Source organism: Gobius niger (assembly GCF_951799975.1).
Source record: "Gobius niger genome assembly, chromosome: 21".
Lineage (NCBI taxonomy): Eukaryota > Metazoa > Chordata > Actinopteri > Gobiiformes > Gobiidae > Gobius > Gobius niger.
The window spans coordinates 11,577,195-11,605,018 of NC_136872.1; the positions used below are offsets into that span (position 1 = coordinate 11,577,195).

Below are 27,824 nucleotides of genomic sequence, written 5' to 3' on the forward strand. Positions count from 1 at the left end.
GGCGCGCCAAAGCCCAACTGGCTCAGGGCCAAGTTTTTGGCATCTCAACTGTGGACTAAAGTTTTGTTTTTTTGAAAGGTCACGTGCTGCTTATCAAGCCCCCGTCAAATTATTCACACAAGTCTTGCCGAGCAGTATTTCCTAAATTGGCACATAGAACATTTGTAGACTGTTTAATCCATGCAATTTCGGATCAACAATCAACGACATGCACCCCTCTGTGACAGTTATGAAAATGTATCAATCACACAAAGGAAGATGCATTAACATATTAGTCCAGTGCTCCAGGAGTGCACATAAGTCAGTGTAAGGGGTATCACATTTAGGTCAATGTTGCACGCAGCATGCTACATAGTAGGTCAATCACTGTTGGTTTTACGTCCGCTTTACTGTGTCATCAAAACACGGAGATTATAGACGGATTTAATGATAAACCAGGCAGTGTCAGCAAACGACCACCAGGAGGTGACAGATTGGCCTAAAGCCCCCCATACACAAATAATGATTATGTCTAAGTAAAGTGAAACATAATAGCTTTAATTATTCGGATCAAACCCAAAGTTGTTGTTTTTTTAGACTACTCTAAGAAGGCTAAAAACTTGTCAATTTTAATTTACAGTTCCAAGAGAAACCGGTCAGTTTTTTAAAGGATCTATATTTGTTCGGCTTTTAAACTATTTCAGGTTCTCACTGTACAGCAGCAGCAGCAGCACAGTAGCCTCCCTCCCTCCAAAGCCAGTTGAGCCGCAGTAATTACACATGTCGCTGAACCGCAGCCTGTGAGTGTTTGTGTGATGATGACAAAGTGCGGATCTCTCACTTAAAGTTGCCCAACGCGCTGAAAGGGCTTTGTTTTGCCTTTTGAGGCCAGTAAATGGGCATGAGGGTTGTTTTACACACGGGCCCTTGTGTTTTTGTCACCTCACCAGCAACAAAACTAAGGTTGTCAGACAAGAATACACACCCAGTTCAGCTTTGCCTTCACTGAAACGGAATTAATGACCCAAAACGAGACAGCCCGGAGTATCACTATGATGTCAGATGAAAAGAAATGGCACGGTTGATAAAATGTGTTTTTCTGGGTATGGATTTTAGTCATGCTTTAGTCAAAGTTCTGATAAGAAAGCCCGACTTCAAAAACTGATTTCCAACCGCAAAGCGCAAAGTACCACGAGAGAGCAACCCGGAAATAGAGATGCAACTTTTAGGGGGTTGGACCTTCTTTTTTTTGCGTGTGAGACAGAACAGAAACACTTCTTCAGTCGGCACCCTGCGAGGAGACATCCCGGGGACGAAGTGCGCTCTGCTTTTTGGGGAAAAGTCGAACATCAGTTTCCTCAGAGGACGCCTTTAAACTTCCTTAAAACCCCGGCTACGATCAAAGTCACGTGAAAGTTTATCTGGCTATTATCTGCGCAAAGGGAAAATAATGCGGATGAAGCGGCAGGTACCTACTGTTTGGACTGATACGGACTGATAGCAGTTTTTTTTTTTGAAGATCTGGATACCAGTGGATGAAGACGCGCGTAAAAGAGGCCAACTTTGGATCAACTTTGGACCGGCGGAATTCAAATTATAGTCTTCTTGTGGAAAGAATGACACAGTGCCACAGTGGAGAGTTATAACAGCTTAATTCAACAGTGTTAAGATTCAGAATAGTGCGCGACCTTTACAGCTAAAAGATGACCGTGAAGCTGGACTTTGAGGAGTGTTTGAAAGACTCTCCACGCTTTAGGTAAGTGTTGCACCTGCGATTAAAAAAACAAACACAATCTCATCACGCAAAAAAAAAAAAGCTATGCACTGTAAGGGTTATGTTTTTCTTCCCTTCTGTTGCAGTTTAACTTACATGTTTCAAAAAAAAAAAGTGTACATAGAAGGCTTGGGCCATTACTAACTGCATTATAAAAGAGGTGCAATTTTGTTGACTCCAAAGGCTCATCGTCACCCACATTTTTCAACCTTGGCTGAAATATCACACACAAACTGAATGTTGTGTGTGAAATAAACAATGCCAAATCCTATTGTATGTTGATTACTACATACAAAAGCTCAATGAAACCATAACAAAATTCAGCCTTAGGAGTTACATAAGGGTTTGTTGTTTTTGGCTGGATAAAGATCAAGACTGCAATCAATACAAATCACTGCACACTTTGTGGCACATGATAATTGGAGTGGGGCTGTGCATTGGGATGAATTTGCCATAAAACTAGGGCCGTCAATAATCAAAAACAAAATTAATCGCATCATATGTTTTGGCCAAACACACTTCTGTATCTGAGCACACACACGACCTGAAAGACACAGCACTTGTATTAACTACATATTGTGAGCCAGGACAGGAGTCTCCAATCTTTTCACGTGATGAGGTACTTTTATGAGACATAAGCAGCAAAGAGCGACTTATGCGTCAAAAAGGCTTGTCTTATTATCCTATTTCAACAAACAATATTTAAATTTTGCCCTTATACCCTACTTTATCAACCTAAAAGTTTGCAGAATCTTTCCTAAATGTTCAGCACCAAAGAAAATGTATCTAAAATGTGACTTATCAAGCCTTGGCCGAGCGAGGGGCTGAAGAGATAACGGTTATAAGCTGTCACTTCACCATGATCATGAAACTGTGAATATTTGATTAATGAAATGTGCAATAAATAATCAAATGCCTACATAAAACAAACATACACTTCTGAAGCATTGACCAAAACCACTTAGTTGATCAACAGGCTGTTTTACTATCATCACTCTTTGAGGTTTATTGCTTCAAATGGAGCTGTCATTGTGTCAGCCCTTCAGTGTGTTTGTATCCACACATTCTGCATCTGTAGTAATCAAAGGGGAAGTGTTGCTATGATAGGTTTTGCAAGAGGCTCTCGAGAGTGTTGGAGTTAGGTTTGGCTGGGTGTGCCTGCATAGTACAGTCGTCAGCCAGTGCCTTCTTTCTGCTCCGGCCGACTTGGCATATTTTCACCCTGAGAAGAAGCCTCATGCTTTACGCGTCTGAGAAAGAGGTGGAAAATGTGACTTGCTGCCGCTGCTGTGATGAGTTGCCCCTGTCAAGAATGCGAGGAAGGAGCCCTATCCTAAAAGACGACGCATTAATAGATAAACGTCCTCCGCTGACAGACAGTTTGGGACAAGATTGCACTGCCTCCTGTTGCTAGGATACGAGGGGAACAGGAAGTGAGGCGAGATATGCAGAGGTGATCGGCAGAGGAGGCAGGAAGTAAGCGTTTCTGTGGGGAAACCGCGACCCAGCTCAAGAGTATGCAGGCAGTAAGAGTGAAATGCAACACTGACAGTTAACGTTTGTACAAGCAAGGCCAGAACTAATCCAAAACACACACCAAAACACACTACCCATTTTCCCATTATATCAAAAACTACTCAGTATTCATCAAATAAAGTTATATATTTTTTTGTATTTTGACAAAGGGGTGGGGGAAGAGCAGGTATTGACCAATAACACACCCAGAACAAATATGGCCTTGGCTCCAGGGAAATGATTATTACAGGGACGATTTCATCTAAACAAAGATGTGCTTTTTGTAACAATGCATTAGCTCTCAAGTCATCTGGACAAGGTTATAATTACATTTGGAAAACCTTTGCCACAATCATAGCAAACACAAAACGGGTGGGATGTTGCCAGTGCCAACAAGTCCCCAAAAATGAGAAATCCCAGTGCTAAAGGTGCTTACGAAACCTCTAATGAAAAAAAGGATGAAGTAAGTTTGTCCATTAACCCAGTAGCTTTTTTAATCTTTTCGTTTGCTTGTGTGCTGATCTCGCCTGATCGCAAAAGGACATGACCCTAAACATCTCACGCAGCTACTGTCTGTGTAGGCCCCTTGTTCGGCCCCTCTGTCCCCCTCCTTGTCTCCGTAGTCTCTCTCTCTCTCTGTACTGTTGGTGGAAGGCTGCGGAAACCACAAACTCAAACTGCTGCTGCTGGTACAAGATGTGAGAGAGTGGAAACAATATCCACGTCAACCCGACTCAAACAAATCAGCAATGAGCATCCACTCGTGATAAACATCTCGTACACGCAACAGATTAAAGTTTCAGGACTCATAAGAGGTGCATTGAAATGAACCCTGGCGAGGTCAGAGTTCCAGACGTGTAATGGCGTTCACACTTAAGCTGATGATGAGGTGTGTAACAATAACTTTGTAGTGAAGTCTTATTATAGCCCTCACTGGCCTTGGATCATCAGCGTAGAATCATTTGCAAGTGTGAATTAGGGCTGCACATTTTGCCAAAATATTCTCATTGCCATGTTGGGTGACGCAATATCCATATCACAAAGAAGCCACAATATATCATGAATCACTGGGGTTTTCCATCTGACTGACACATGGCAGTGAAGCCTGGGTAGATGGGTAAAATACCAGATCAATGTGTTACAACAGTGCAAACTCGTAAAAAGCATGACATGTGCACATAGAAAATGAAAACAGATGAGAAATGTTGATACCTTGTCTTTTTTGTTGCATCAATCATTTCCTGTATCAGTTTTTATTTTTTTCAATTATGTTTTTATTAAGAGATATGAGACGATACATTACAGGTTTGCCAAATAGTGAATCTACAATCATATTTTTTTTTTAACATAATGGAAAATATATTCAAGGACATTATCTGTTTTGTCTCCATCCCCTTTAAAATAAATAAATAAATAAAATAAAGAGAAAAGCACAGAGCAAAAACAAAATGTAACCACTGAACACCCAGAGAGTAAGCAGAAGTAGCATATCACTATCCGGATGGGGTTAATTCAAGAATAAAATAAAATAAAGATAAAAAATAAAATGAGAACAAAGGCTTTCATATCAGTCTGTAGCACTCTGGTCAACTAAAAGCAGATGATAGTTTATGTAATTTCAGGCATATATTGTTTAGCATATTTTTCCCACTTATCCCAGTGTTTAACAAATAGATCCATCTTTAGGTTCACTGTGAAAGTTATCTTTTCCATTTTGTATATGCCCATCATTATGTGGTCCCAATTATATGGTCCCAATCTTGGTTCTCTCTGTTCTCTCCACTTTTTTGTAACAGCTTTTTTAGCTGCAGCCAAGAGAATGTTCCAGAGATACCTGTTTAATGTTTGCATTGCTTGGGTCTTATAACCCAGTTTTAAAGTCAAGGGGAATGTTAGTGTGAAAAATGTGCTTTATGGCATTATTAACATCATACCAATATTTTTGTAGAATATGACAGTTGTATCAGTTTCTATGCAGGCACTAACACCTTGTATGCCCTTTGCAGAGCTGAAATCGAAGTGGTCCAAAATGACGTGAGTGACCTGGAAACTCGCTTAGAAAAGGTGAGAGTGCCCACCTACCCGAGCCCCCATTAACACACACACACTGCCCCGGCTGGAACCAGTGCCTCACATGTACCTTCTGAGTGGGTACGGGATGGAAATGTTGTTTAATTTTTTGTTTTTTGGTTGTTGGAATTTTACACTTGACCGTGAGTAGGAAGTAGCTACAAGGTGGTGCTTCCCTATTACAGACACTGGCATTGTATGATCTACAATAGAAATATGTTTACGGTTGTCTGCAAAGAGAACTACTACTACTTATGATTGTTAAAAAATATTCAAGTCATGTTTCTCTTCCTTAAATAGAGCGAACAAATAATCTCTCACTCGCATTTCCTGTCAGGACGTAGTGACAGTGAGAGGCAGATTTACTACGAACTGGACGAACTGGGTTTAGGGCCTAGGGGCAAATTTAATTTTCTTTATGCGTCTGCCCCTCTGGCATGACTAGTTAAACAAGAAAATTACTATACTATGCAGCACAAGAATAAGATTTAGAATACTGCATTTGGGAAAAAGTAAAGCACTTCATGATTCTCTTATGGTGACAACTATTTAAATAAAGAACATTTAAGGCTCTGAAGGATCAAACTGAGTGTATCCCATTCACTGAAAGAGAATCTGGCATAAACAAACCCTTTACTGTACGTCTACAGTCACAGACGTGTGCAAACCCAGTGTCACAAAATTCTTCAGAGGTTGCTGTCTGGTTTGTTCTCTTCCGGCGAACAGCCACAGATCGTAAAAACAGAAAACACATCTCGTTTTATGTTTGAAGGCGAGTTTGAGACATCCACACCCTCTGTCAGACTGTGGAGGATTAACAGATCAGAGACATTTAGACGTCCCAGGGAAACACTACATCTTCACATGCAAGTCACGACTTATACTTTTTGTTGACTAAACGAGACGAGTGGCTTAAAGTATGAAGCGTGCACACTCACTGCTTTAAAATGGCATTACAGGTATAAGCGAGAGCTGACTTAGCCTGCCAGATATTTAGGTTATCTCCCTCTGGAAATAGGGGTTGGATCTGGCAACCCAAAGTCACTGCTGTGTGGGCTCACTGATGTATCAATTGGCAGTGTGTGGCATTATAGATCCGCTTGTAAACGTGATGTAAAAGATGTTTTTAGTAAGTAAGTCAATGTTTGGCTTGTACATGTTTATCCATATCTGGTCAATAAAGTGATTTTTTTTGAATAGTTGTTAAAACACTTTGCATATTTATGACCTTACCCCCAAAAGGCAGTAGAATAACGTTTCAAACACTAGCCCATTGTTCACATAATAAGGCTGAATCATATGTTTTTGATTGTGTGCTGTTGCAGTTGGTAAAGCAGTGCCATGCCATGCTGGAGGCGGGGAAGGTGTACTGTCAGAGCAGCAAGAGCTTCATCAACGGGCTGCGTGAGCTGGGACCGAACTGCTCACGGGACAGTCTCATGGAGGTCAGCGAACCACATATCTGCCTCCAGCTATTTATACCTTATCTGTGACTCGGCTTTCTGTCATCGTCGCACGGATTATTCCCATCCAAGGCAGAGGGGTTAGCTGGATCTTAATCAAGTCATTATTAAATATATGTTCAGTCTCAAATATCAGCGTGGTGCTTTGTGATCTACAGTTAAGTGTGTGGCAGTATCAGCAGTGATACATTTGTTGACTTTTTATGTGAAAAAAAGAGTTGATATTTGTACGTAATTGACCTTGTAGTGACCCAGCGGCTGTATGAGTGGTCATCATGGCACCTTTACTTTCCATCACAGTGTTTTTTAAGACGCTCCAGGATCAATTGTTTGGAAGGTTTTCACCACGGACCAGAAAACCTACAAAACAATTGTGGTAGAGGCAACTGTGATCAAAAGTGAAAGTGCCATGCTGACCACTTATACAGCCGCTGGGTCACTACAATGTCAAATACACACATACATAAACTTTTTTTTCCACATAAGAAGTTGCATAATGCACCTTTAAGCTGAGGTTGTCTATCTTAACCATTAGAGCTGGATGCCTTTCAAACTTATGGGGCTTCCAGTACACAGTTTACAACAATACCGGCGCAGTACCGATGGTGCATTACTCCTCATCCTGAACAGCGCAGAACTGGGGAAAAATATGTGTTAATGCATCCCATTAAAGAAACCAGTCATTTTGAGTCATGTATTTGGGGGCTACCAAGGAATTCGCTTTTGTGTTGTCCCAGGACCTACCAGGCATCTATAACAAAAGACCTTTTGAAGACAGTTTTCAATACCATAAACCATCTCATACATTTTTCATTTGTTTTTGATGTGAAGAAAATTGAATTGAAAATTAATCAGTATGAGGAAAGAAAAATCTTGATTTATTTTTTGCCGTAATATCACCCCCAAACTCCACAATGCATGGACATGTAGTAATCCATATATAGCGTATTTTTATTTCATAGTATTTTGTTGTTGTGTTTTTCTATTCTATCGTAAATCTAAGCACAGTAGCTCCATTAAAATACTGTACACCTGTCTTGCTGTTTGAATCTTCTTATCTTCTTTGCAGGAATGTCTGGATACATTTTCCAAGAGGCTGTCTGACATTGTCGACGCCTACGGGGTGAGAGCCGTTCAGTTTCTTTCTGTTTATCAGTCCTGCCGTGGCCTTTTTGAGTCCTGTCACCTTTTTCAATATGGCGGACAAGATGCTCATCACCAGCAGCTTGTCATAATGTGGTTTTTGACTCTTCTTCTCTTTATCTGTTTTAGGAAGTGATCGATACCACACAGAAGTCGGTCAAATCCAAGCTTCAGACCTTTGTAAAGGAGTAAGTTACTGAACCTCTGTGTTGTAATTAATGTGTAATGCAGTGTTGCTGCAGCGAAATATAGATTATTTTTACCATGACTTTCTTTTGGTGTGTTTCACAGAGATGTTCGGCATTTCAAGGACGTGCGTAAAGAGTTCGAACGCCGCAGCGAGTGCCTGGAGGGGGCGCAAGCGAAGAATGCGCAGGCTCCTCGAGGGAAGCAGCACGAAGTGGAGGAGGCGAGCAACGCTTTGCTCAACGCTCGCCGAATGTTTCGATCAGAGGCTCTTGACTATGTCCTGGAGGTGAGGGAGAGAGGGTGACCCACAAAACTACAATCACTACAATCCCGATAGTTTAGTCTCAGGATGCTCTATCTACAAATGATCTTTGATGATATTTGGTGTCGGAATGTAACTGTGATATCGCAAGGAACCGCAATGTTTCAATCAGAATCAACGTGGTCTGACATCTGACTGAGAGGTACACAGGCTTTTGCTCACCCCCAAAAAAGACCAAAGTGGCCTCATAAACTGAGCATTGAACATACTTTTGCTATATGAGAATATATAGCTGGACTTCAGAAATTATTTATGGCCTGTGGTGTTTGCAATGATAACAGCTCTGCCCCAGGGCCTGCCTTCAGTTTTGTGGTTGTGGTTCTCGAATGCCTCGCTGTCCACTCTCTTGAAACCGCTGCTTTATTCCATTTCAGATAAACGTCATAGAGGCCAAGAGGAAGACAGAAATCCTCATGGCAGTAAGTTCATGCTGGCAGAGCCCAAATCACTGGTTTTGCAATTAAATGTTCCTACTGTATTTTGTGTGTTTTGTTAGATGCTGTCTTTAATGGACGCGCAGGCCCAGTTCTTCCAGTACGGCCACCAGTCTCTCTCCGAGCTGGATGAGTATCGGCAGAAACTCTCCGACGAGGTAACGCTGGTTTGTCAAATGGTTGCGACATCAATCTTTTAGCCGCTTCGATGAACTACTTTTGGCTGCAATGTGAATTCATTTCTTGTGCTGCACGATGGCTTAGTGGTAACACATGCAGGGAGCTTTCTTGGCCTTTGTGTTGTGAGTTTGCCTTTACATATTCACCCCCTTTCAAATGCCCCTTTAAAGTAAAGAAAGATAAAACAAACAGCAATTGAAATCGAGATAAGATCAAACAAACACGTAACCGTACCAAGCTGCATTGCTAAAAACAAGATTGCGCAAGTTGTAACATTGAATAGATCAGGAGAAAGTGCCCCGTATTTCTTTCTGGCAGAGGAGCAGAGCAGATGACATCACGCTGTCATCTGTGGCAGGAAAACGTTTGCAACAACAGGAAATATTTCACATGACTGACAGTCTCAGTGTGTCAGCGAGTGTGTGCCTCCACTGTCTTGTGCTTGTGCTCGTAAGCAAAAAATACGCTCAATAGACACACAATGGGGCACAGGTTTTCCTATAAATATGAATGGGGGGTACTTCAAGATGAGCTGAGCAGTTTCTCTGGGTCACAGTTGAGAATAGAGACAGGAAATGAATTTAGTTTTAAAACTTCCCAGTCTTGTTTCCTGGGCAGGTCATTACTAGGATCTTAGCTGACGCCCAACCTGCTGAATAATGCAGTGTCTAATGAATAATGCAGTGAGTAAAGCAGACTGTTACTGTGACAAAATCAATCCATGTATGTGGAGGATTTGATAACTCAACATTACAACATCCTGAATGAAAACATCAATTAAGATGCTCTTAAAACTAATAGACAGTTCAGAGATGAGACAAATGGAGTCAAAATAAGACATTCTAAGCTCTGTTTTGGAATAGACATTTCCCTTTTTGGGAATGGGACTTTATAAGTAAATGAAATTGTTTATAATGAGGTTAATTGATCACTGTAGGTGGCTTTGCTTCTGCTCTAATTTCTAATACAATATTATCAGGTTGAGGATAATATCTGGTCATGATTTTAGAAATATTACAATTTTTCATGAAATGTATGTGTCTTGAGGTGCGAAAGTTCCTAAATGTAATTATTCAAGCTCTTTAAAGGTCTTGACATGTAGTTGATTTGCTGAAGCTCAGATTACTCACAAGAACAATGTCCATCACTTTAATGTTGCAAATTTGTTAATTACTACTTGCACTATTATAGATTTCTATCGTCTAAGTGAAAACTACTGGGCACTGGCAGTTGAATAGACTTAGACCACCTTAATGATTGAGAATTTGCACTATTTTAACTTTGTAGTGTGTATTTCTAATAGTGTTGCTCATGATTTGAGTTTCTGTTCTGTGCAGTACACACAGTTTGTCCTGAATTCTGCCAGAGAAAAGAGGGACATGGAACAAAGGCACGCTGCGATCAAGAAAAAGGTGATTTTCTCATTAAACTCATTCGATCACTGATGTCTTTGTTGAAGGACTAGTTCAACATTTGAAATAATCTGCAGGATGTGTCCTATGACGACTCCATAATGGATTTCAATGCAGATGCAGCTAATGGCATAGCAATGGAGGGCTACCTCTATAAGAGAGCCAGCAACGCCTTCAAGACCTGGAGCAGGTAACGCTGACCCAGTTTAGCTCCACACGCAGCAGCTGTTTGCTAAATCTGCAACGCTAAAGATTAACCGTTTTGTGTTAAACTTTAGGCGCTGGTTTTCTATTCAGAAGAATCAGCTGGTGTATCAGAAGAAATTCAAGGTATCCTCAATTAACTTCATTATTTCCTTCTCAGTCTGTCATTAGGCCTATATTACTATATTTTCACTGTTCCTTCCACTATTCCTATGCCAGCTTCTTTTTCGAGCAGTAACTTGGAAGCAGGGCTGCAAAATGCAATTTCAATCCATGTACCATTCTATTACTGTGCTGTAAATTTAAATGCCAACCATATCACTACTTTTGCTTTTATTATTTTTCAGGAGCAGCCTACAGTCGTGGTTGAAGACCTGAGACTCTGCACAGTGAAACCCAGCGCCGAAAATGAGAGGCGCTTCTGCTTTGAAGTGGTCTCCCCGTCAAAGTGCGTGGTGTTTTGTACACGTCAAACACATAGACAGAAATATTGTGCAGTGACTTTATCAGATCTGGTGCATTGAAGGAAATGCGTGCGCTGTTTATGGCGAGAGGTGAAACATTGACTGGTGTGTTTGTGTGTGTTTTTGCGTAGGAGCTGCTTGTTGCAGGCTGATTCGGAGCGGCAGCAGCAGGCCTGGATCAGCGCTGTCCAAAATAGCATCGCCTCGGCCTTTCAGGAGAGACGAGAGGACACGCACAGCCCCGTGAGTCCTTCAGTCGCAATTCACATGCAAAGTGCTAAAATATCACCCACAGCTTCACCCCACATGACTCAAACGGGCCATTTCAAGCGTAAATGATTTCAAATAAAGCTAGCGTAAAATAGGTGGATACTGACAACAACAGTTACCTTCATTGAACTCATTTACATCCACTAACATGACAGCCCGCGTCTCATTTGTTTACGTTTGCATGCTCAGAGACAGCGCTGCAGTTCGGTGTCGATGAGCAGTTTGGGCAGCGAGGGCAGGGGCAGCGGGACAGAGCAGGAGGACAGCGGCTGCAAGGCGTTGGAGGAGGTGCAGGCCATCCCGGGGAACAGGCAGTGCTGTGACTGCGGAGAGGCCGGTCCCGAGTGGGCCTCCATCAATCTGGGCATCACGCTGTGTATCGTGTGCTCAGGGATACACAGGTACAGTACAAAGTATTCTTACATTATTATGCGTCACCAATAGAAATGAAAGACTAAAGAAATTTAAATAATTGAAGGTCTTTGGAACTTATAGAATATAATTTTCTTCTCCCAGGAGCCTCGGGGTCCATTTCTCTAAAGTCCGTTCTCTCACACTTGACTCCTGGGAACCTGAGCTTATCAAGGTAATAACGCTTTATCTCTGTATCAGTGACATCGATCATGTATTTGCATCAGGAAGAATCAGTAACCCAATATAATGTTCTTCCTTTCTGTAGTTGATGTGTGAATTAGGTAACACAGTAATCAACCGGATCTATGAAGCACGGATTGATGAAATTACCATCAAGAAGCCACAGTCTTCAAGCCCTAGGTACGAATATGTCTCCATTAACTGTTAAGGAGCCGACTTATAAATAGCACAAAAGGATCAATCAATTTGACTAAGATCAGATGCTAATACTAGTTAGCAGTTGCTTCCAAAATATATCCATTTCAGACAAAGATATTTATTCTATCTAATCCAAGTCATGTTTCAGTGGGTTGATGGTCTTTGTGTTAAATATACAAAAAAGGACAAAAGTACTAATGGCATATTTGGAGCGTCATGATATGTTGAAGGCAGGTCTTACACCTGTTGAGAACCATCTTAAAGGGATATTTTCTCATTTTTTATTCATGCAGTGAATATTTGAAGAGTTGTGCTAGGCTAGTGCTAGGTTACCGGATCTACAGTAGTTTGTTGCAGCCGGCATTACTACATGTGGAATTCACAAAGGAGCTTTTATACAATTCAGATATGGCAACGTTTGGAGGACTGGCCCATGATTTTGAAGAGGTTTTTAATGCAGGCTACTAGTTACCATAGACATGCACTAGCCTAGCACTAGCCTAGCACTAGCCTAGCACCACTAAACTTCAAATATAAGGACTGCATGAATAAAAAATATATATTTATCTCCAGAAATCAACAACACTGTGGATAACTAGGAAATGAGGCCCTATGTCAAAATCCTGAAATATCCCTTTAACCTCACCTTAACTTGTAATGCATTTAAGAAGAATAGAAAGAATAGAATAGAAAGCAATAATGATTAATGAAAGCTGGCTCTTGATCTGCGCTAATACATGCTGCATTTTTCTGTCGTTGTCGCTGCTCAGAGGAGACAAAGAGTCCTGGATCAAGTCTAAGTACGTCGAGAAGAAGTTCATCCATAAGCTGCCGGAGACAGGAAGGAACACCCTCCTGAGACGCTCCAGCGCCAGGAGGAACCGAGCTACCACAGCAGACCGATCGGGACCAAAACCCCCGCTCAAACCCAAGCCCAACCACCGAGCCACCCTGCCCCGGCTCACAGGTAAACAAGCACACATGGAGCGAAGAACTGCAAATGGAAAACTAGTGACTGACACGCACTGATGGATAAGCCTTAGGGTCTTCATCAGTTTATGTTTGTGGATCGAGCAGTAACTTTTCCTCACGCAACATACGTCTCTTATTGTATCCAGGGATAACCGCCAGTGACCTCCAAAAGAACAACATAGTCTTTCAGAAAGGTAAGGAAACGAAAGACAGCGTTCCAAGATCAGCATGTTTAAGCGTTTATGTCAAATGAGACCTATTAGGCATCATTTATGAGCAGATGCGGAGGATGAAGAGGAGGATCTGAGCGCTCTTCACCCCGGGGCGCTCCTGTACCGGGCCGCAGCGCTGCAGAACTTTCCCGTGATGGCCGACGCTTTGGCGCACGGAGCAAATGTCAACTGGGTGAACACTGCGGAGGAGAGCGGCACGCCTCTAATACAGGCTGTTTCTGCTGTAAGAGCTATTCATCCGAAATGATTTGATTTAGCAAATATATATATATTTTTATGTCTTTTTTTTTTAGAATGCACTAGCAGCATGTGAGTTTCTCCTGCAAAATGGAGCCAATGTGAACCAGGCAGACAGCAATGGAAGAGGGCCTCTTCATCACGGGACCATCTTAGGACACACAGGGTCTGTCCCATTCGAGTGTTAATACTAATACTTTGACAAAGTAGAAAAAAACTTCAGGATTAAAAATAGAGTCAAGACTGTAAATGCTATACCAGTCCCAAGCATAGTATGATGTGTAACAAGAAGTGGTGGAAAGTAAGTAAGTAAAAAGTACAAATTATAGGTGCTTTTACTTTACTTGAGTAAATTTTATGATGAATATTTTTTACTTTTACTTCACTACATTTTAGAGCCTGTATCTGTACTTTCAACTCCACTGCATTTTTAAACTGGGTTAAAAGTAAAAGTATTCTATTTTCAAAGTGACCTCTTTATGATGACCTGGTTTAGTCCAGGTTTAGACCTGGTTTAGTTCCTGTTTTTGCCCTGAGTTAGTGGTTTACTCATTTAGACCTGGTTTCATTCAAATTATTAAACAAATCCTGCACATTAAACTCTTCAATACTTTTACTTTTTACTTATAAAGTACATTTTACAATGCATACTTTTATACTTTTACTTGAGTAAATTTCAGTACTTCTTCCACCTTTGGTAACAAGAAATGCATCTGCAGTTACGCAAGTGACTGCACAATAGGAAGCAGCAAACTCAACACATTTGGTTTTAGTTATATGTATGTTTAAGAAGCTCTGTGTTATTTTTGTGTGTGATTTAAGTGATGTTTCTTCCCTCAGGTTGGTTTGTCTTTTCTTGAAGCGTGGTGCAGACTACAATGCAAAAGACAAAAACCAGAAAGACCCCATAACCATCGCTGTGGACAATGCCAACGCCGACATCGTCACGCTGTGAGTACATTTCATGAAAGGTAGTGATTTCTCCATTACTTTAAAGTCTATTCTTAACGGCAGCTTTTCTGTCCTTGTTTTTCAGGCTGCGGATTGCCAAAATGAACAAGGAGATGCGCGAGATGGACGAAGCGTTTGGACACACAGGTCAATCCACAGGGACAGGATCCGGGGGGGTCCTGAGTGGGTCAGGAGGTGGTCTGGGAAACACAAGGAAGAACCTTCAAGCTCTTAAGAACCATATAAGCGGCTGGGCACATGGGGGACAAAATGATTAGGATTATTTTAACAATACACCGCTTTTTTCCAAAGAAGCACAACAAACAGGACCTTTGCACTTTGGATAAACACAGCACTTTAAAACCCGCACATCCTCATGGATATAGGGATTATTCCACATTTATGCTGTAAGTTCAATGTGGGTTGTAAGCTACATTTTAATGGACAACCTACAGTTCTATTCTGTGAATAGCGACTGGTACTGGTATCTGATATATTGTTTATCAGCCAAACTGATGTGTTGTTGCCCTGAAGCTTAAGGCTACCAGGGTATGTTTGTGTTGTATTGTTTTGGTGTTTTCCGCGCACTGCAAAGTCTTTTGTGAGTTCTTAGGCTCCCTCATAAAGTGATCCAAATGTCATGCTTTTTGTGCTTAAAGACAAAAGCTGCTGGCCAGTGTTTGTTGTTGTGCTTTGTGTTATCATTGTGTCTTTGTGCCCTCTGCCTGAGATGTCCAAACGGCCTCTGCACTGCCACCTACTGCCACTAAGAGGTAAAGTGCACGCGCCTTATGAACTGCATGCTTTTCGCTTCAGGGCTTCAACCCAAATGCGCTTTGGAAAAATGAAACACGTTTTGGGCTTTATATGTTAAATGTTGTTTACTGCTTTAAAACTAAGTCAAGGAGCAATAATTTTGCTCGTCTTTTTCAGGTGATGACACGTACCAGGACATCTTCAGGGACTTTTCGCACATGGCCTCAAACAACCCAGAGAAGCTGAAAAGACGCAGCGCTGACCCCAGATTCTAACATCGTATTATTTTACCTGACCTTAAGTGTAGCAGAGTAACTGCACTTTCATAGGCTCAGAGACACTTGTCCAGTCATAGCTCAGCTGGTGTTGACTTCAGAAAAGGCAGAGTGTAACAAACAGTGAATTCTTTGTGCAGGCGCGTCAGTGCAGAGCTATTGTTTCCAATTGGAAACACTGCACTGGCTTTGACATGAGTTGTCTCAGTGTAGAGGGCAAAACCATGGCTCACGCATTTCCTGCATAAACCTAATACATCTTATAGCAAAGTCAATTCTGAAAGTTTTGTATTTCTTAAGACAAAAAGTATTTTTTTTTTTATTGCTCCCTGAATTATTTGTAAAAGCTGTGTACATATGTTTTTTGGCATTTATACTTTGTATGAGGTGCTGTTACAAGGAAAATAAACATTACACTGATTTACATGCATTTACATGCGACTTAAAATCAAAAGCTACAGTACCCAGCAGAGGGCACTGTAACAGTGTACAATCAATAAACATGGGTTCTACTATTATCATCACCAAACATTTAAATAAAAGTTTATGTGAAGAATACTAGATGTTTTCTATTAAACTATTTAACAGAGAAGTAAACATCTCTGAATCCTGTAAAAGTGCATTTATTCTTTTACTGACTGCCAATGCATTGCAAATACATCTCATTTATTTATAACATTCTTCACCATTGAAGAATGCCACATCAAACTGTCTCTGTTGTACAAAATGACCAATGTGATTTATGGTTTACCTAAGTACAAACTCCAAACATGTACAAAACAGCCGTCTGCAACCAGCGTATATTAAAGGGGGGTATTATGCAAAATCGACTTTTTCAAGCTTTATATCATGTTATTATGTCATTCCCTCATTAAAAAAGTGTTGCCTAGGCAAGTTCACGTATTTTTGAGTAATCTGTAAAAACTCTGATGGCCTCCGACCTTTCGTCACCAGCTGAGTAACCAACCACTGCCCCTCAGCAGAACCCCCTCCCCACTGATGCCACAGACAGCGTGTGGGGGGGAAGTGTCGGAAAGGGTCAGAGGTTCTTAAAGAGACAGAGGCCTATTTCAAGACATTCGCTACAGCCATTTTGAGAGAGTAATTTTATACAAGGCAGTTATTCTAATTTACTGCATTTACAGACCAACAGAAGGTTTGGTCATCATTGTAGTGTGATATAGACTGGTGCTATGTGATTGAAAAAAGCATAATACCCCCTCTTTAAAGGCACACCGCGTACAATTTCACCCAATAAATAAAATTGAAAAACAAGTATTTATTTTATGACAGATATTTTCTTTGAAAAATATCATAAACATCAATAAACATAAATGCACAAACAAACATGTGCTTTTGCTGACAGCTGCTCACCTCTCCTAAGACATGACTGTGACTTTACCGTGAGTGGGTACCAGGGTGTCCCAGGCTATACAGTGAAGTTGCAATGCAGTCCCCCCCATAAAGTTTCACTATGACTCCATGAAACCACACACCACATTTTAGCTCATTTGGGCAACATTTAGAGGTCCCCCAAGGTCATTGAAGTTTTACCATTATGACATATAGGTGACACTGCGGCAGGTCACAATTGTTGGCCAACATGGCCAACAATTGCCGATTTTTGGGCAACAAAATCTAAATAATGATTGAGCCAGACTAAAATGTATGGTTTTATTTTATTGACATATTAGTAACTAAGATTTTTTCAGAGGGGATTTTGGATCTACTGTTACTGTTTCAATTAACTAATCACAATTGAAAAGATCTATAAAAAGTCAAATTCCGCCTGATTTTTGGGGGTTCAAAGCTGAATAAATCAGGCTTGGAATTAGATATTAAAAAATCCCTCTGAAAAATCCTTCAAAATATTAAGTCCAAGACTGGAAAGTTTGAAGTCTGTTGTGCTCACCCGCTGACCGAGTGGGGCCTTTCTTCATTGCTTTTTTACTTTTGCATTTTTTGTGCTTTTTTATTGTGTTGCTTTTCCAGCACGTTTTTGTTGCTCTTTTGTTGCTTCTTTGTCACTTTTTTGTTGCCCTTTTGTTGCTTTGCTTCGCTGTTTTGACGCTTGTCTTTCAAGAAGCTTTAAGATGTGGGTAAAGCCAAACTAGAGAAAATGTGCTTGGTTCAGGTGGGGGTTAAGAAGTTAAAAATAATTATTATTATTATTATTTAGAAATAGCTTTTTGCTAGGGTTTACGGTTTAGGCCTTCAACTAGCTTGAAAACCAGACAAATTTATCCTGAACAGTAAACAAGTTTGCTCACTGTGCACAGTACAATGTGTCTAACATTTATGTTTCTTTGCAGCAACATGGCCAAAACAATTAAGCATCACCTGGAACTCGAAGTACAGGTAAGTTTTCTGTTATCTCTATCTTGGTTATCTGTACTTCGAGTTCCAGGTGATGGTTGATCGGTCATCCAGGCGAAACAATAAACGGAGCTCGCCTTCCATACGGTCCAGATGTTATGAAAAACTTTGTCCACTAGCATCGCAAAATGAAACTGACACTGTCTGAAAGTGTAAGACCTGATGATTCCTTTCTGGATCAAGTCGGGCAGACCGGTGTGACACAAGCCGGACATTATCAAAAAGATCAAAGACCTCTACTGTCATCATGGTCAGTTAGTGAAGCATCGCTCAAGGAGTAATGACAAAGACCAAGAGAATCAGAAAGAAGATAGTTTGAAGATAGACAGTCTCTTTGACATAAGTCATTGTAACTCTAACGTACTGATCAGTTTGATCGTACAGTTTGTTTGACAAATAGTTGAGAAACACAGGAAAGACTTTCTAAAGTGCAACCGTATTGGGTTTATTGTGAGGCTTGTGAGCAGAGAAAAGTACTAAGAGCTTTGCAAAATATTGCTGTGAACATAAACATGTTAAATTAGCAATAACAATAATACAAGACTGTTTTGAAAAACGCCTGCAGTGTCACCTATATAATGGTAAAACTTCAATGACCTTAGGGACCTCTAAATATCTAAATGAGCTGACATTTTTTAAGTAGTTTCATGGTGTCATAGTGAAACTTTTTAGGGGGACTGCACTGGCATTTTCCCCCAAAAATATTTTTGGGACACCCTAGTGCAGGGGTGTCCAAAGTGCGGCCCTCAGACCAATTTATGGTGGCCCTCGGCCTCTTGCTGTATCGGTACACATCACCAGAGATGGACCTTTTTATCTGAAATGTAATAATTCTATACAATTCTAACCGAACAGCTAACATTTTACTGTGAGACTGAGCTACCTCTATTTTAGGCTTAAATAGAGGTATGGGGCACAATTTAAACCTCTGCTAGTCGAAGGTTTTGCGGCACTAACTACCGATCTACGGCCCTTCACCCCGTGTACGCTTCAATATGCGGCCCCCCATGAAAAAAGTTTGGACACCCCTGCCCTAGTGGGTACGTCTCCAGCTCGTCTCCATGGTGATGTATGTCAGTAGAATTTGAGATTTAAATACAAATCCATTATTTAATTACCCACTGCAAACGTAGCATTTTCTGTGTCGAGCTGGTCATTAGGAGCATGTTTGTAGGCAACAGTATCGTCCAAAATGTTACGCAGTGTGCCTTAAATTATTATTCGTATGTTTATGAAAATATATTCTTTCTTTTTTTAGCAGAATATTAAAGAATAAGCAACATGTCTTTTTATATGAAACACCTCTCAGATTGGACACAAACACATGGATACAGAGGGTTTGTTTTACATTGCAAATCAAGTGATTCCATTTTTATCAATCAGTCTCTGATTAGTCGTGCTCTGAACCAACGTTTACTTATTGCTCCAAAGATTTCCTTTGTGGAGGTGGTGGGTCTGTGCATGAGAAAAAGTGAGGCAAAGTGCCCAGAGTTAAGCTGCCCAGAATGAGGCAACTGCCTGCCATCATAAAGGAAGCTACGTAGTTCCCAGTGATGTCCCTGAGGAACCCTGTGGACAGAAAGTGTGTATGAACAAACAATTCAAATGTTATAGTGAGGGTGAAAATGACTGAGCAAATACAGTGCCTCTCGAAAGTATTCATACACCTTGAGCTTTTGCACATTTTGTCATTTTTACAACCCTAAACATAAAGATTTTATTTTGATTTTTTTACTGAACGTTCACACACAAGTAACAGACAGCTGTGAAGTGAAAGCAAAATGATACATGATTCTGTTATTTTTCAAAAAATAGAAAAGTGAAAAGTGGGGCGTGCATAAGTATTCATACAGCATTTTCTGAGTGCATTAAATTGCCTTTAAAACATTCCTAATGACTCCAGAAATGGCCTAACCATTAAATAGAGGCCACCTGTGTGTAATCTACTCTCAGTATAATTTCAGCTGTTCTTTTAGGCCCTCAGAGCTGTGGTCAGAGTGTATTGGTCACTAAACAACATTATGAAGGTCAAGGAGCACCAGAGAGGTCAGGGATAAAGCTGTGGAGAAGTTTAAAGCAGCGTTAAGTTATACAAAGATTTCCCAAGATTGAAACATCTCCCGGAGCACTGTTCAATCCATAATTCGGAAATGGAAAGAGTAAAGCACCACTGCCAACTTACCAAGACACGGCTGTTCACGTACAACAACAAACTGAACTAACAAACTGAACAAGGAGAGCACTGATAAGAAATACAACCAAGTGCCCCAAGATAACTCTGGAGGAGCTGTGAAGTCCTGCCGCTGAGCTGGGGGAATCTGTACATGGGACAACTGTAAGTCGTACTCTACACAAATCTGGCCTTCATGGACGAGTGGAAGAAGAAGGCCATTATTGAAAGGAGGCCATAAGAAATCCCGTTTGAAGTTTGCTAGAAGTCATATGGAGGACACAGCTCCATGTGGAAGAAGGAGCTTTGGTCAGATGAGACAAAAATTTAACTTTTTGGCCCAAATGCAAAACGTTATACGATATATGCTCATTGTCCTGAGTGCACCATCCCCAGTGTCAAATATACGGGGGGGATCATGCTGTGGGGCTGCTTTTCCTCAGCGGGGACTGGGGAGACTGTAAGAATAGTTGTGAAGATGGATGGAGCCAAATACAGAGACATTTTGGAGGAAAACCTGCTGGAGTCAGCAAGAGAACTGAGGCGGAGATTCACCTTCCAGCAGGACAATGACCCGGAGCACAAAGCTAAATCTTCAATGGAATTGTTCAATAAAAACATATTAATGTGTTAGAATGGCCCAGTCAAAGTCCTGACCAAAATCCTATTAAAAATCTGTGGAATAATCTGAAAACTGCTGTTCACAAACGCTCTCCTTCTAATGTGACAGAGCTTGAGTTGTTTTGTAAAGAGGAATGGGCTAAAATGTCAGTCTCTACATGTGCAAATCTTGTAGAGTCAAACCCCAAAAGACTTGCTGCTGTTATTACAGCAAAAGGGGTTCCACAAAGTATTCATTCATGCTGTATGAATACTTATGCACGCCCCACTTTTCACTTTTCTATTTTTTGAAAAATAACAGAATCATGTATCATTTCGCTTTCACTTCACAGTTGTCAGTTACTTGTGTGTGAACGTTCAGTAAAAAAAATCAAAATAAAATCTTTATGTTTAGGGTTGTAAACATGACAAAATGTGCAAAAGTTCAAGGTGTATGAATACTTTTGAGAGGCACTGTAGTATGGGAATCAGTAAAAGAATGGCCTTGACATGTACTGCTTTGGCAATGTTTGACTGAGTGTTAAGTAACTTGCATTGACCCTAGGTCATCTAACCGGTGTGACAAAGCACGGTGCTGTGAACTCTACAAGGAAGCAACTCATAAGAACAAACAATTTGCTTATTTTGTGTAACTGTGCCCCTACCTGACAGGGGTGTCCCGATGAGTCCAGCACCACTCTCAATCATCTGAAACAGGCCTAGCGCCCCCATCACACGGGACACTCCCACAATCTGAGGCAGCACAGCGAACACCAGTGACGTGAGTGCCCCGGAGCAGAAGCCATACACTGCGCTGACCACCATCAGAGCGGGGTACGAGGCCGTCAGGCTGCTCACCGGCAGCAGCAGGATGGACAGCCCTGTGAGCGCAGTCCACACGGCCAGCAGGTGGATCAGTCTGAAGTGTCCCAGATCAGAGAACCAGCCGGAGAAGATGCGCCCCAAAATGTCTGTGGCTCCAGCAGCGGACAGCACGAACGCCGCCTGGTACTCGGAGAAGCCCACATGACGACTGTGAGCGACCAGATGGAAGTAAGGCACAAAGTATCCCGCATTGAAAAGACTGGCGGCTATAACATAAGTAATATATGGCCGCTCACACAGAACAGACAGCTCCAAGTGGGAAGACACTCTTTGCAGCAAAGATTGTGATGCCTTGCTCTCAGAATCTGTCTGGGGAAAAAAGAATAAATTGAAATGTGGGCATGAAATTTTACAGAAAGAAAAGAGATGCCAACCCTTTCTGCAGCCAGTGAAGGTTTCTTTGGCCGAATAAGTGCCCCACAGGGAATTATGTTGAAGCTAAGCGCCCCTGAGATGAGCAGGGCTCCGCGCCAGGTGTACATCTCTTTCAGCATTTGGAAAAGTGGGTTGAAAGCAAAGGCAGAAAGACCAATGCTGGACAGCGATACACCAAGTGCCAAAGTGCGTCGACGGGTGAAATGAGCCATCACAGTGGCCATCATGGGAGAGAAGATAAGGCCCCAGCCAAGACCTATGCAACAAAACAGACACACATTACATAAATTATATAAAACACGCATTTCACAACAAAATGCTTACCTGACATAACACCCATTGAGAGGTAGAGGTGGAATAAACGTGTGGCCTGTGAGGCAAGTATTAGGCCGAGTCCAGCCAGTAAGCCCCCAGCCATCACCACCACTCGTGCCCCATAGGCATTCCCCAGTGCTGCCCCCAATGGGCCTCAAAAATAAACACAAATGTCAATGTTGATGACAACTTTCTTATATGTTTAGCGCACTTTATTGGCTCACTGAAAAACTGCTGAGTTGCCACTCCAATAGAAGAGATCCATGAAATTGCCTGAGCACTTTCCTCAAAATACTGGACAAACTCCACAAAAAAGATCCCAAAAACACGCATCAGGCCATAAATCAGACTGTTACAGGCGAAGAAGGCGGCCACCAGGACCCAGCCCCAGCCGCCATCGGGGCCCTCGCCTGGAGCCTCTTTAACTTTCATCTGTGTCATAGCTGAAAAGAAAAAGAGAAGTTCCGCCTAGTTTTACAGACAAGTTAAACTATTAGTAAAAAGTTAATACTGTATACACAAAATTGCATGCATATTAACAGCCCAGTCAGCGTTATCAAGACATATGGGGAATGTCATGTCGTGATAACGTTGAGTGTTGGCCACACTCTATCAATTTTAGTTTTTCAGTTTAAAAAGGAGAAGAAGAAAAGTCTAAAAGTTAATTTAATAGTGAAAATACGGAGAAAGGAGCAATAGGACTTTACCTGCAAATGACTACAGCTTTCCTGGATTATCAAAAAACACTCAACATCACAGACATCAGCGGCAAAAAAGAGCCGCGCAGGTGACACGGCTGGCACAGAGAAAAGCACTAATCAATGAGCTACATTCTGTGCCTGCGCAACAAGTAGAGCCAGTCCAGAAAATTACAGAAACTGCAAAAAACAACACACACTAAGAAAACAAGTTACACTAGTTAAATTTGCTAATAGAAAAGAGTTTCAGGCAGTAGAACTAACATATAATAAATAATATGGCTTGTTAAGATATGGGAGAAGAACCCCCTCCCCATTTGAAGTTATTTCTGTGCGTAAAAAACATCCGCACAACCAAATCTTAATAACTGTTGTCTACTTACCTTGTCTGGTCGGTTGGGGAAGGATAGTAATGGAAGAAGTGCACATGTGTGTGGTGGAAAAAGGGCGACAAGGCACGAGTCTCGTAAGTTACTGCGCAGGGGGAAAGTTCAGAGATTACCATACCCATGACCATAACGCGCCACTTTGCGCATGCGCAGTTTACCTGACTTGCAACAGCTGGTCTTATGACCACAACTAAAAGACAAAAAAAAAAAAACTTATATAATAAATGAAAATGCATAGAGAATTTATAAATAGCATGTTAAACGTGAACAGGAATTTTCTGTAACTTTCAACAATAACACTAGATGGAGACAAAAGTCAATGTGATTTATAGAGCTGTGTATAATGTGTACTGTGTATTAATATGCAATATTTCACATGAGAGTATGGGAGAAACAATGTACAAACAAAGTCCAGGCTCCTTTCATCTACTGTATGTGGGGGATAATGACTGGAAAATCCCGTCAAGTTTCCAATATTTGTCCACTGCACATGAACAATACACTTGACACGTTACAGCCCACCAGGGAGCAGGAAGAGGGGATGACAGACCCCCTCACACGTGCACGCAGGAGCCGTCTGTGCCACCTAAGTGGAGGAAGCAGGTGCCACATGTTTCATTGTTCCCACACTCAAGAGAAAAACAACCCCCCAGACTTAAGAAATATGATTCATAAAATAAGCGTGTTGATGAGCGGAAGGAAGTCCAGGAAAGGAAAGAGAGTGCACTTACACAGTTTTAACACTCATTCATAGGATACTGCAACGTGAAGCTATAACACATGACTCAGGCCAGGCTTTTTAGAAAAAGTTGTCACTTTAATTTGTAAGAAACATTTTTGTCCTGCAAATCAATAAACAGATGCACTCCTCCAAGCTTTTAGTATAGTCTTTGTATAGAGGCATATACAAAAGTATAAGCAAACCTCGTCCTCTGCCTGAGTGGACTGCAAACACTAATATTACCATTATACAGTATACAGTATAAGCCCCAGGCCTAAAGATAGAATCTCAGTTAAATAAACAAACAAACATGAACGCACCACTCCTTCTTTTCCGATTGGAACACTTTCACAAGCTCTCTTTCTAAAGTTTCACTCACTTTCTTGCTCCTTAAACTTTCATCGTAACACTTCACAGACCCTCCATACACTTTCTCTATCCTTCATTACACACATTTTCCAATATCCAAAAATATGAAACTGAACGGGGCCAATTTCAAGCGCTCGCCTGCAACTATAAATACTTCTGTTAAACCAATATCTTAATTTCCTTTCAAGAGCTGTCATTCACATCTTCAGCAGGCCTGCAGAAGAGGTTGGCAGGGCTCGGTCAAGATCTTGTAGCGGATCTTGGTGTTGGTGATGGCCCCGTGTTTTTGACGCAGATGGAGACGGAGCTGGCTCTTGTGGCGGAAATGAAGATCACACTTCTCGCACTGAGAAAAAATGAAAGCAGTATGTCAGATGGCTGGCTACATTTTGGAATATGCAAATTAAAGTGCTGCATATGAGATGAACACTCACTGTATATGGTTTTTCTCCCGTGTGAATCCTCAGGTGACTCTTGAGCGTTTGCAGGTGACGGAAGCGAGTGCCGCAGGTGTGACAGGGGTACGGTTTCTCGCCCGTGTGAATCAGGACATGGGCCCTGAGGTGAGCAACCTGGTCATGACATAACACAAAAGTCAGCCTAAAAACTAGATAAGCTGTCAAAATGCAAATGTTTTGACCTAGTTTTTTGAATGACATCTGTAAAGTCTAAAGATTGAAGTTCCACACTTCTGTGGGTTTCCCTTTCATATTTCTGCCCAAAACTATCAGTATATCCCATACAGATTAAGCTATTAAGTCAAAAGTGATTGCTGTACCTGGACAAAGCGCGCCCCGCAGGTGTCACAGCGGTAGGGCTTTTCTCCTGAGTGGATGCGAGTGTGAGTCTTCAGGTTGGCTGGACGGTTAAACTGGGCTCCACACACATTACAGCGATACGGCTTGTCACCTGCAAAAAAGGAATGTAAGTAAATCACATTCACTCTAAAAATCTGTTTATGTTTTATGGTTCTAACCTGAGCATGTGGTCTTAGTTACTCCAGAGTAGCAATACGGGACAAAGTATGTTTCTCTTTTGATCAGTGGCTGGTTCGGGACGCCTAAAGAAACAGCAAAAATGAGCGTTTGTAGATGTGTATAATGGTTTGGGAAATAGATTGTAGGTACCTGCTTCATCTGTGTGAGAGGTCAGCACAGTTGGTTTGTTCACAGAGGTTGGTGGTCCGAGGGGAGGGGCTTGACCAGAACCCTCGTAGCAGGAGGCCCGCCCCTGTCTGATAGAAATCATTTGCATGAAAAGTCTATTTCCATTTGGCTGACTCATTACAAGGCTCTGTTCTAAGTTACCTATTAATCTGGCCAGGCACTTCTCCAGGCCACGCCTCCACAGGGGTTTGCAGTGTTGGGCCAGCTCTGTCCTCAACATTTGGGCTCTGAGTTTGGCACGGTTCCTCTTCTTTTACAGTAGTATCAGTAAAAAGAGGATTGAGGATGATGTATTTGTACTTTTTCCAGTTGCAGGCTTTTGGATCAAGTGTCCTTGAATCGCTCTACAAAAATCAAAACATGTTATAAATTATGGCAAACTTAGAACAAAAATATGGAGTTATGTTTGTAACCCACCACCAGGTTCTTGCTGCAGGTGTTGGACTCAGCAGGAGAGTTGGGTTGGCAGTTGGAGCGTGCAGGGCTGTCCGGCGATGCGACTGTGTCTGCATCAACATTTAACTCATTTGTCTCAGACCGGCCAGTTGGGAAAACCCCAGGTTTAAGGGAGTCCCCACCCTCCACTGGGCCCCTGAGTAAAAACAAAGGAAATTCCTTAATGATCTAATCCTATCTGAAGACAATGGGACAAAACCACCAGGGCTCAAACGTTGCTGAAATTAGTTACACCAGTTACCTGTCCTGTCCTGTTACTGGAAGCTTCAGCTGCTGTCCCATATGGGGCAAGAATCCTTCTCGGGAGGCAGCAGAGGCCACAAACACCCGGGAGGCCAGCTCCAGTTGTGGGTACCTGCTGCTCATGTTTTCCCTGCAAAAAGATAAATAGACAAGTTCTTACATGAGTGAAATTCTAAACTTTTGCAGAATGTGTGTCTGGACCTTCAGTGCTCACCGATGCAGCTGCATGAACTCTCGGCAGGTTTCTGCCACGTGGTCCATTTGCAGATAGGTGGCGACAGCAAGAACACCAGGGGCAATGCTCGGGGTCAGTGGGAGCCGTGAGGTGTACATGAAGTCCAGCAACAGGGAAACACTGGAGGGGTCCAAAGTACTGGGCAGAACCACTGAGAGGAGCTGCTCTTTGCTGCCACTGGGAATAAATGTACGGCTGGAGTACAGTGAGTAGAAAAAGCCACTGCAGAGCAAGAAAGGAAAAATTAGATAGGGTCTCTATTCTTAAGAGAAATCAATGGTTTTGTTGATTTTTGGCTCTTACCTGCAGGCCACTAGCACAGCACAGTGCGCCTGCAGATGGTGACTGCCCACCACCAGAGTGGCATCTGTCAAAATGTTGCGGTGACGCAGCTCGTTCAGGTTCAATAGCACGTCAGTGGAGTGGCGTGTGAATTCCTTCACATACCCCTCAGCCCTGTATCCTTCCACTATGTCCATATCCACCTGTCTCTGAGAAATAAAGGTCACATTATATGCTGGGCTTCAGGTAGTAAGGAGAATGAAGCAGTATTTCTGACGATGTACCTGTGTTTACTATGAAATAAATAGATGTAGTGTCCCAGACACTTTTAGGTGAGACCAGCTCCCTACTCGTACCTGTGCACACATACAAAGAGCACAATGATGTATTCGAAAGGCATTTTCTACAATCAAACTTTTCTTTAAAAATATGTTAAATCAACAAATAAACTGTGTTTGTACATTGTAAATGCAAAAAACAAGCTTAAGTGTAAATAAAATAGAAATTGTAAAAGATCACTTACCCTGACCAGCAGGGACGAGATGTTGTGGTCACCAAACGGACTTCAAACCTTTGGTTTTGTCCACTACAGCAGAGCTGACTGGCTTGAGTCTGCTGTGAGTGAGGTCTGTGGTGCAGATAGTGCAGGAGCTCTTTATAATGTGGTACAGGAAGCCCCTGTAAACTCGGAGCGCCTAGTTTCCTTTTTCCTCAATGGCCCACGCGCGCACTGAGGAAGAGCAGAGGAAAGACCTGCAGAGGGCTCCGGGTTCCAGGTATTTTTAGTGGCCTATTAGTTTTTCTAAACCCCCATCGCGACCAACAAACTAAAGGCAGGAAGGCAGAGTGTGTTTCTGGGACTTGTTGAAAAAATATATATTAGGACTCTAGGGGTGTGTGGAGCATGCC

At 41.8% G+C, this 27,824-nt stretch overlaps 3 protein-coding genes across 3 annotated transcripts; 1 reads left to right on the plus strand and 2 right to left on the minus strand.

The window, feature by feature from the left end:
• The first annotated feature begins 1,217 nt into the window (after positions 1–1,217).
• acap1 (ArfGAP with coiled-coil, ankyrin repeat and PH domains 1) lies at positions 1,218–15,826 on the plus strand. The gene is made up of 23 exons (XM_079579805.1): positions 1,218–1,735; positions 5,275–5,332; positions 6,664–6,783; positions 7,871–7,924; positions 8,074–8,132; positions 8,236–8,419; positions 8,830–8,874; positions 8,952–9,047; positions 10,407–10,481; positions 10,559–10,671; positions 10,760–10,811; positions 11,033–11,133; positions 11,281–11,392; positions 11,609–11,820; positions 11,936–12,005; positions 12,099–12,193; positions 12,982–13,178; positions 13,330–13,377; positions 13,464–13,639; positions 13,710–13,819; positions 14,494–14,604; positions 14,690–14,751; positions 15,538–15,826. Exons 1-23 carry the CDS (start codon positions 1,683–1,685, stop codon positions 15,633–15,635), a joined length of 2,301 nt encoding a protein of 766 aa, XP_079435931.1. The 5' UTR covers positions 1,218–1,682; the 3' UTR covers positions 15,636–15,826.
• A 3,477-nt stretch (positions 15,827–19,303) lies between these two features.
• On the minus strand, positions 19,304–23,531 carry slc16a13 (solute carrier family 16 member 13). The gene is made up of 7 exons (XM_079579767.1): positions 23,438–23,531; positions 23,064–23,234; positions 22,581–22,799; positions 22,366–22,509; positions 22,041–22,297; positions 21,447–21,975; positions 19,304–19,580 (listed from the first exon to the last, which is right to left on the minus strand). The coding sequence occupies exons 3-7, from the start codon at positions 22,795–22,797 to the stop codon at positions 19,429–19,431; spliced, it is 1,299 nt and encodes a 432-aa protein (XP_079435893.1). The 5' UTR covers positions 22,798–22,799; positions 23,064–23,234; positions 23,438–23,531; the 3' UTR covers positions 19,304–19,428.
• A 726-nt stretch (positions 23,532–24,257) lies between these two features.
• bcl6b (BCL6B transcription repressor) lies at positions 24,258–27,574 on the minus strand. Its single transcript, XM_079579688.1, has 12 exons — positions 27,439–27,574; positions 27,200–27,271; positions 26,937–27,122; positions 26,613–26,855; positions 26,397–26,528; positions 26,117–26,291; positions 25,841–26,043; positions 25,661–25,767; positions 25,510–25,593; positions 25,312–25,442; positions 24,968–25,105; positions 24,258–24,879 (listed from the first exon to the last, which is right to left on the minus strand). Exons 3-12 carry the CDS (start codon positions 27,110–27,112, stop codon positions 24,739–24,741), a joined length of 1,530 nt encoding a protein of 509 aa, XP_079435814.1. The 5' UTR covers positions 27,113–27,122; positions 27,200–27,271; positions 27,439–27,574; the 3' UTR covers positions 24,258–24,738.
• Between the last annotated feature and the right edge of the window lie 250 nt (positions 27,575–27,824).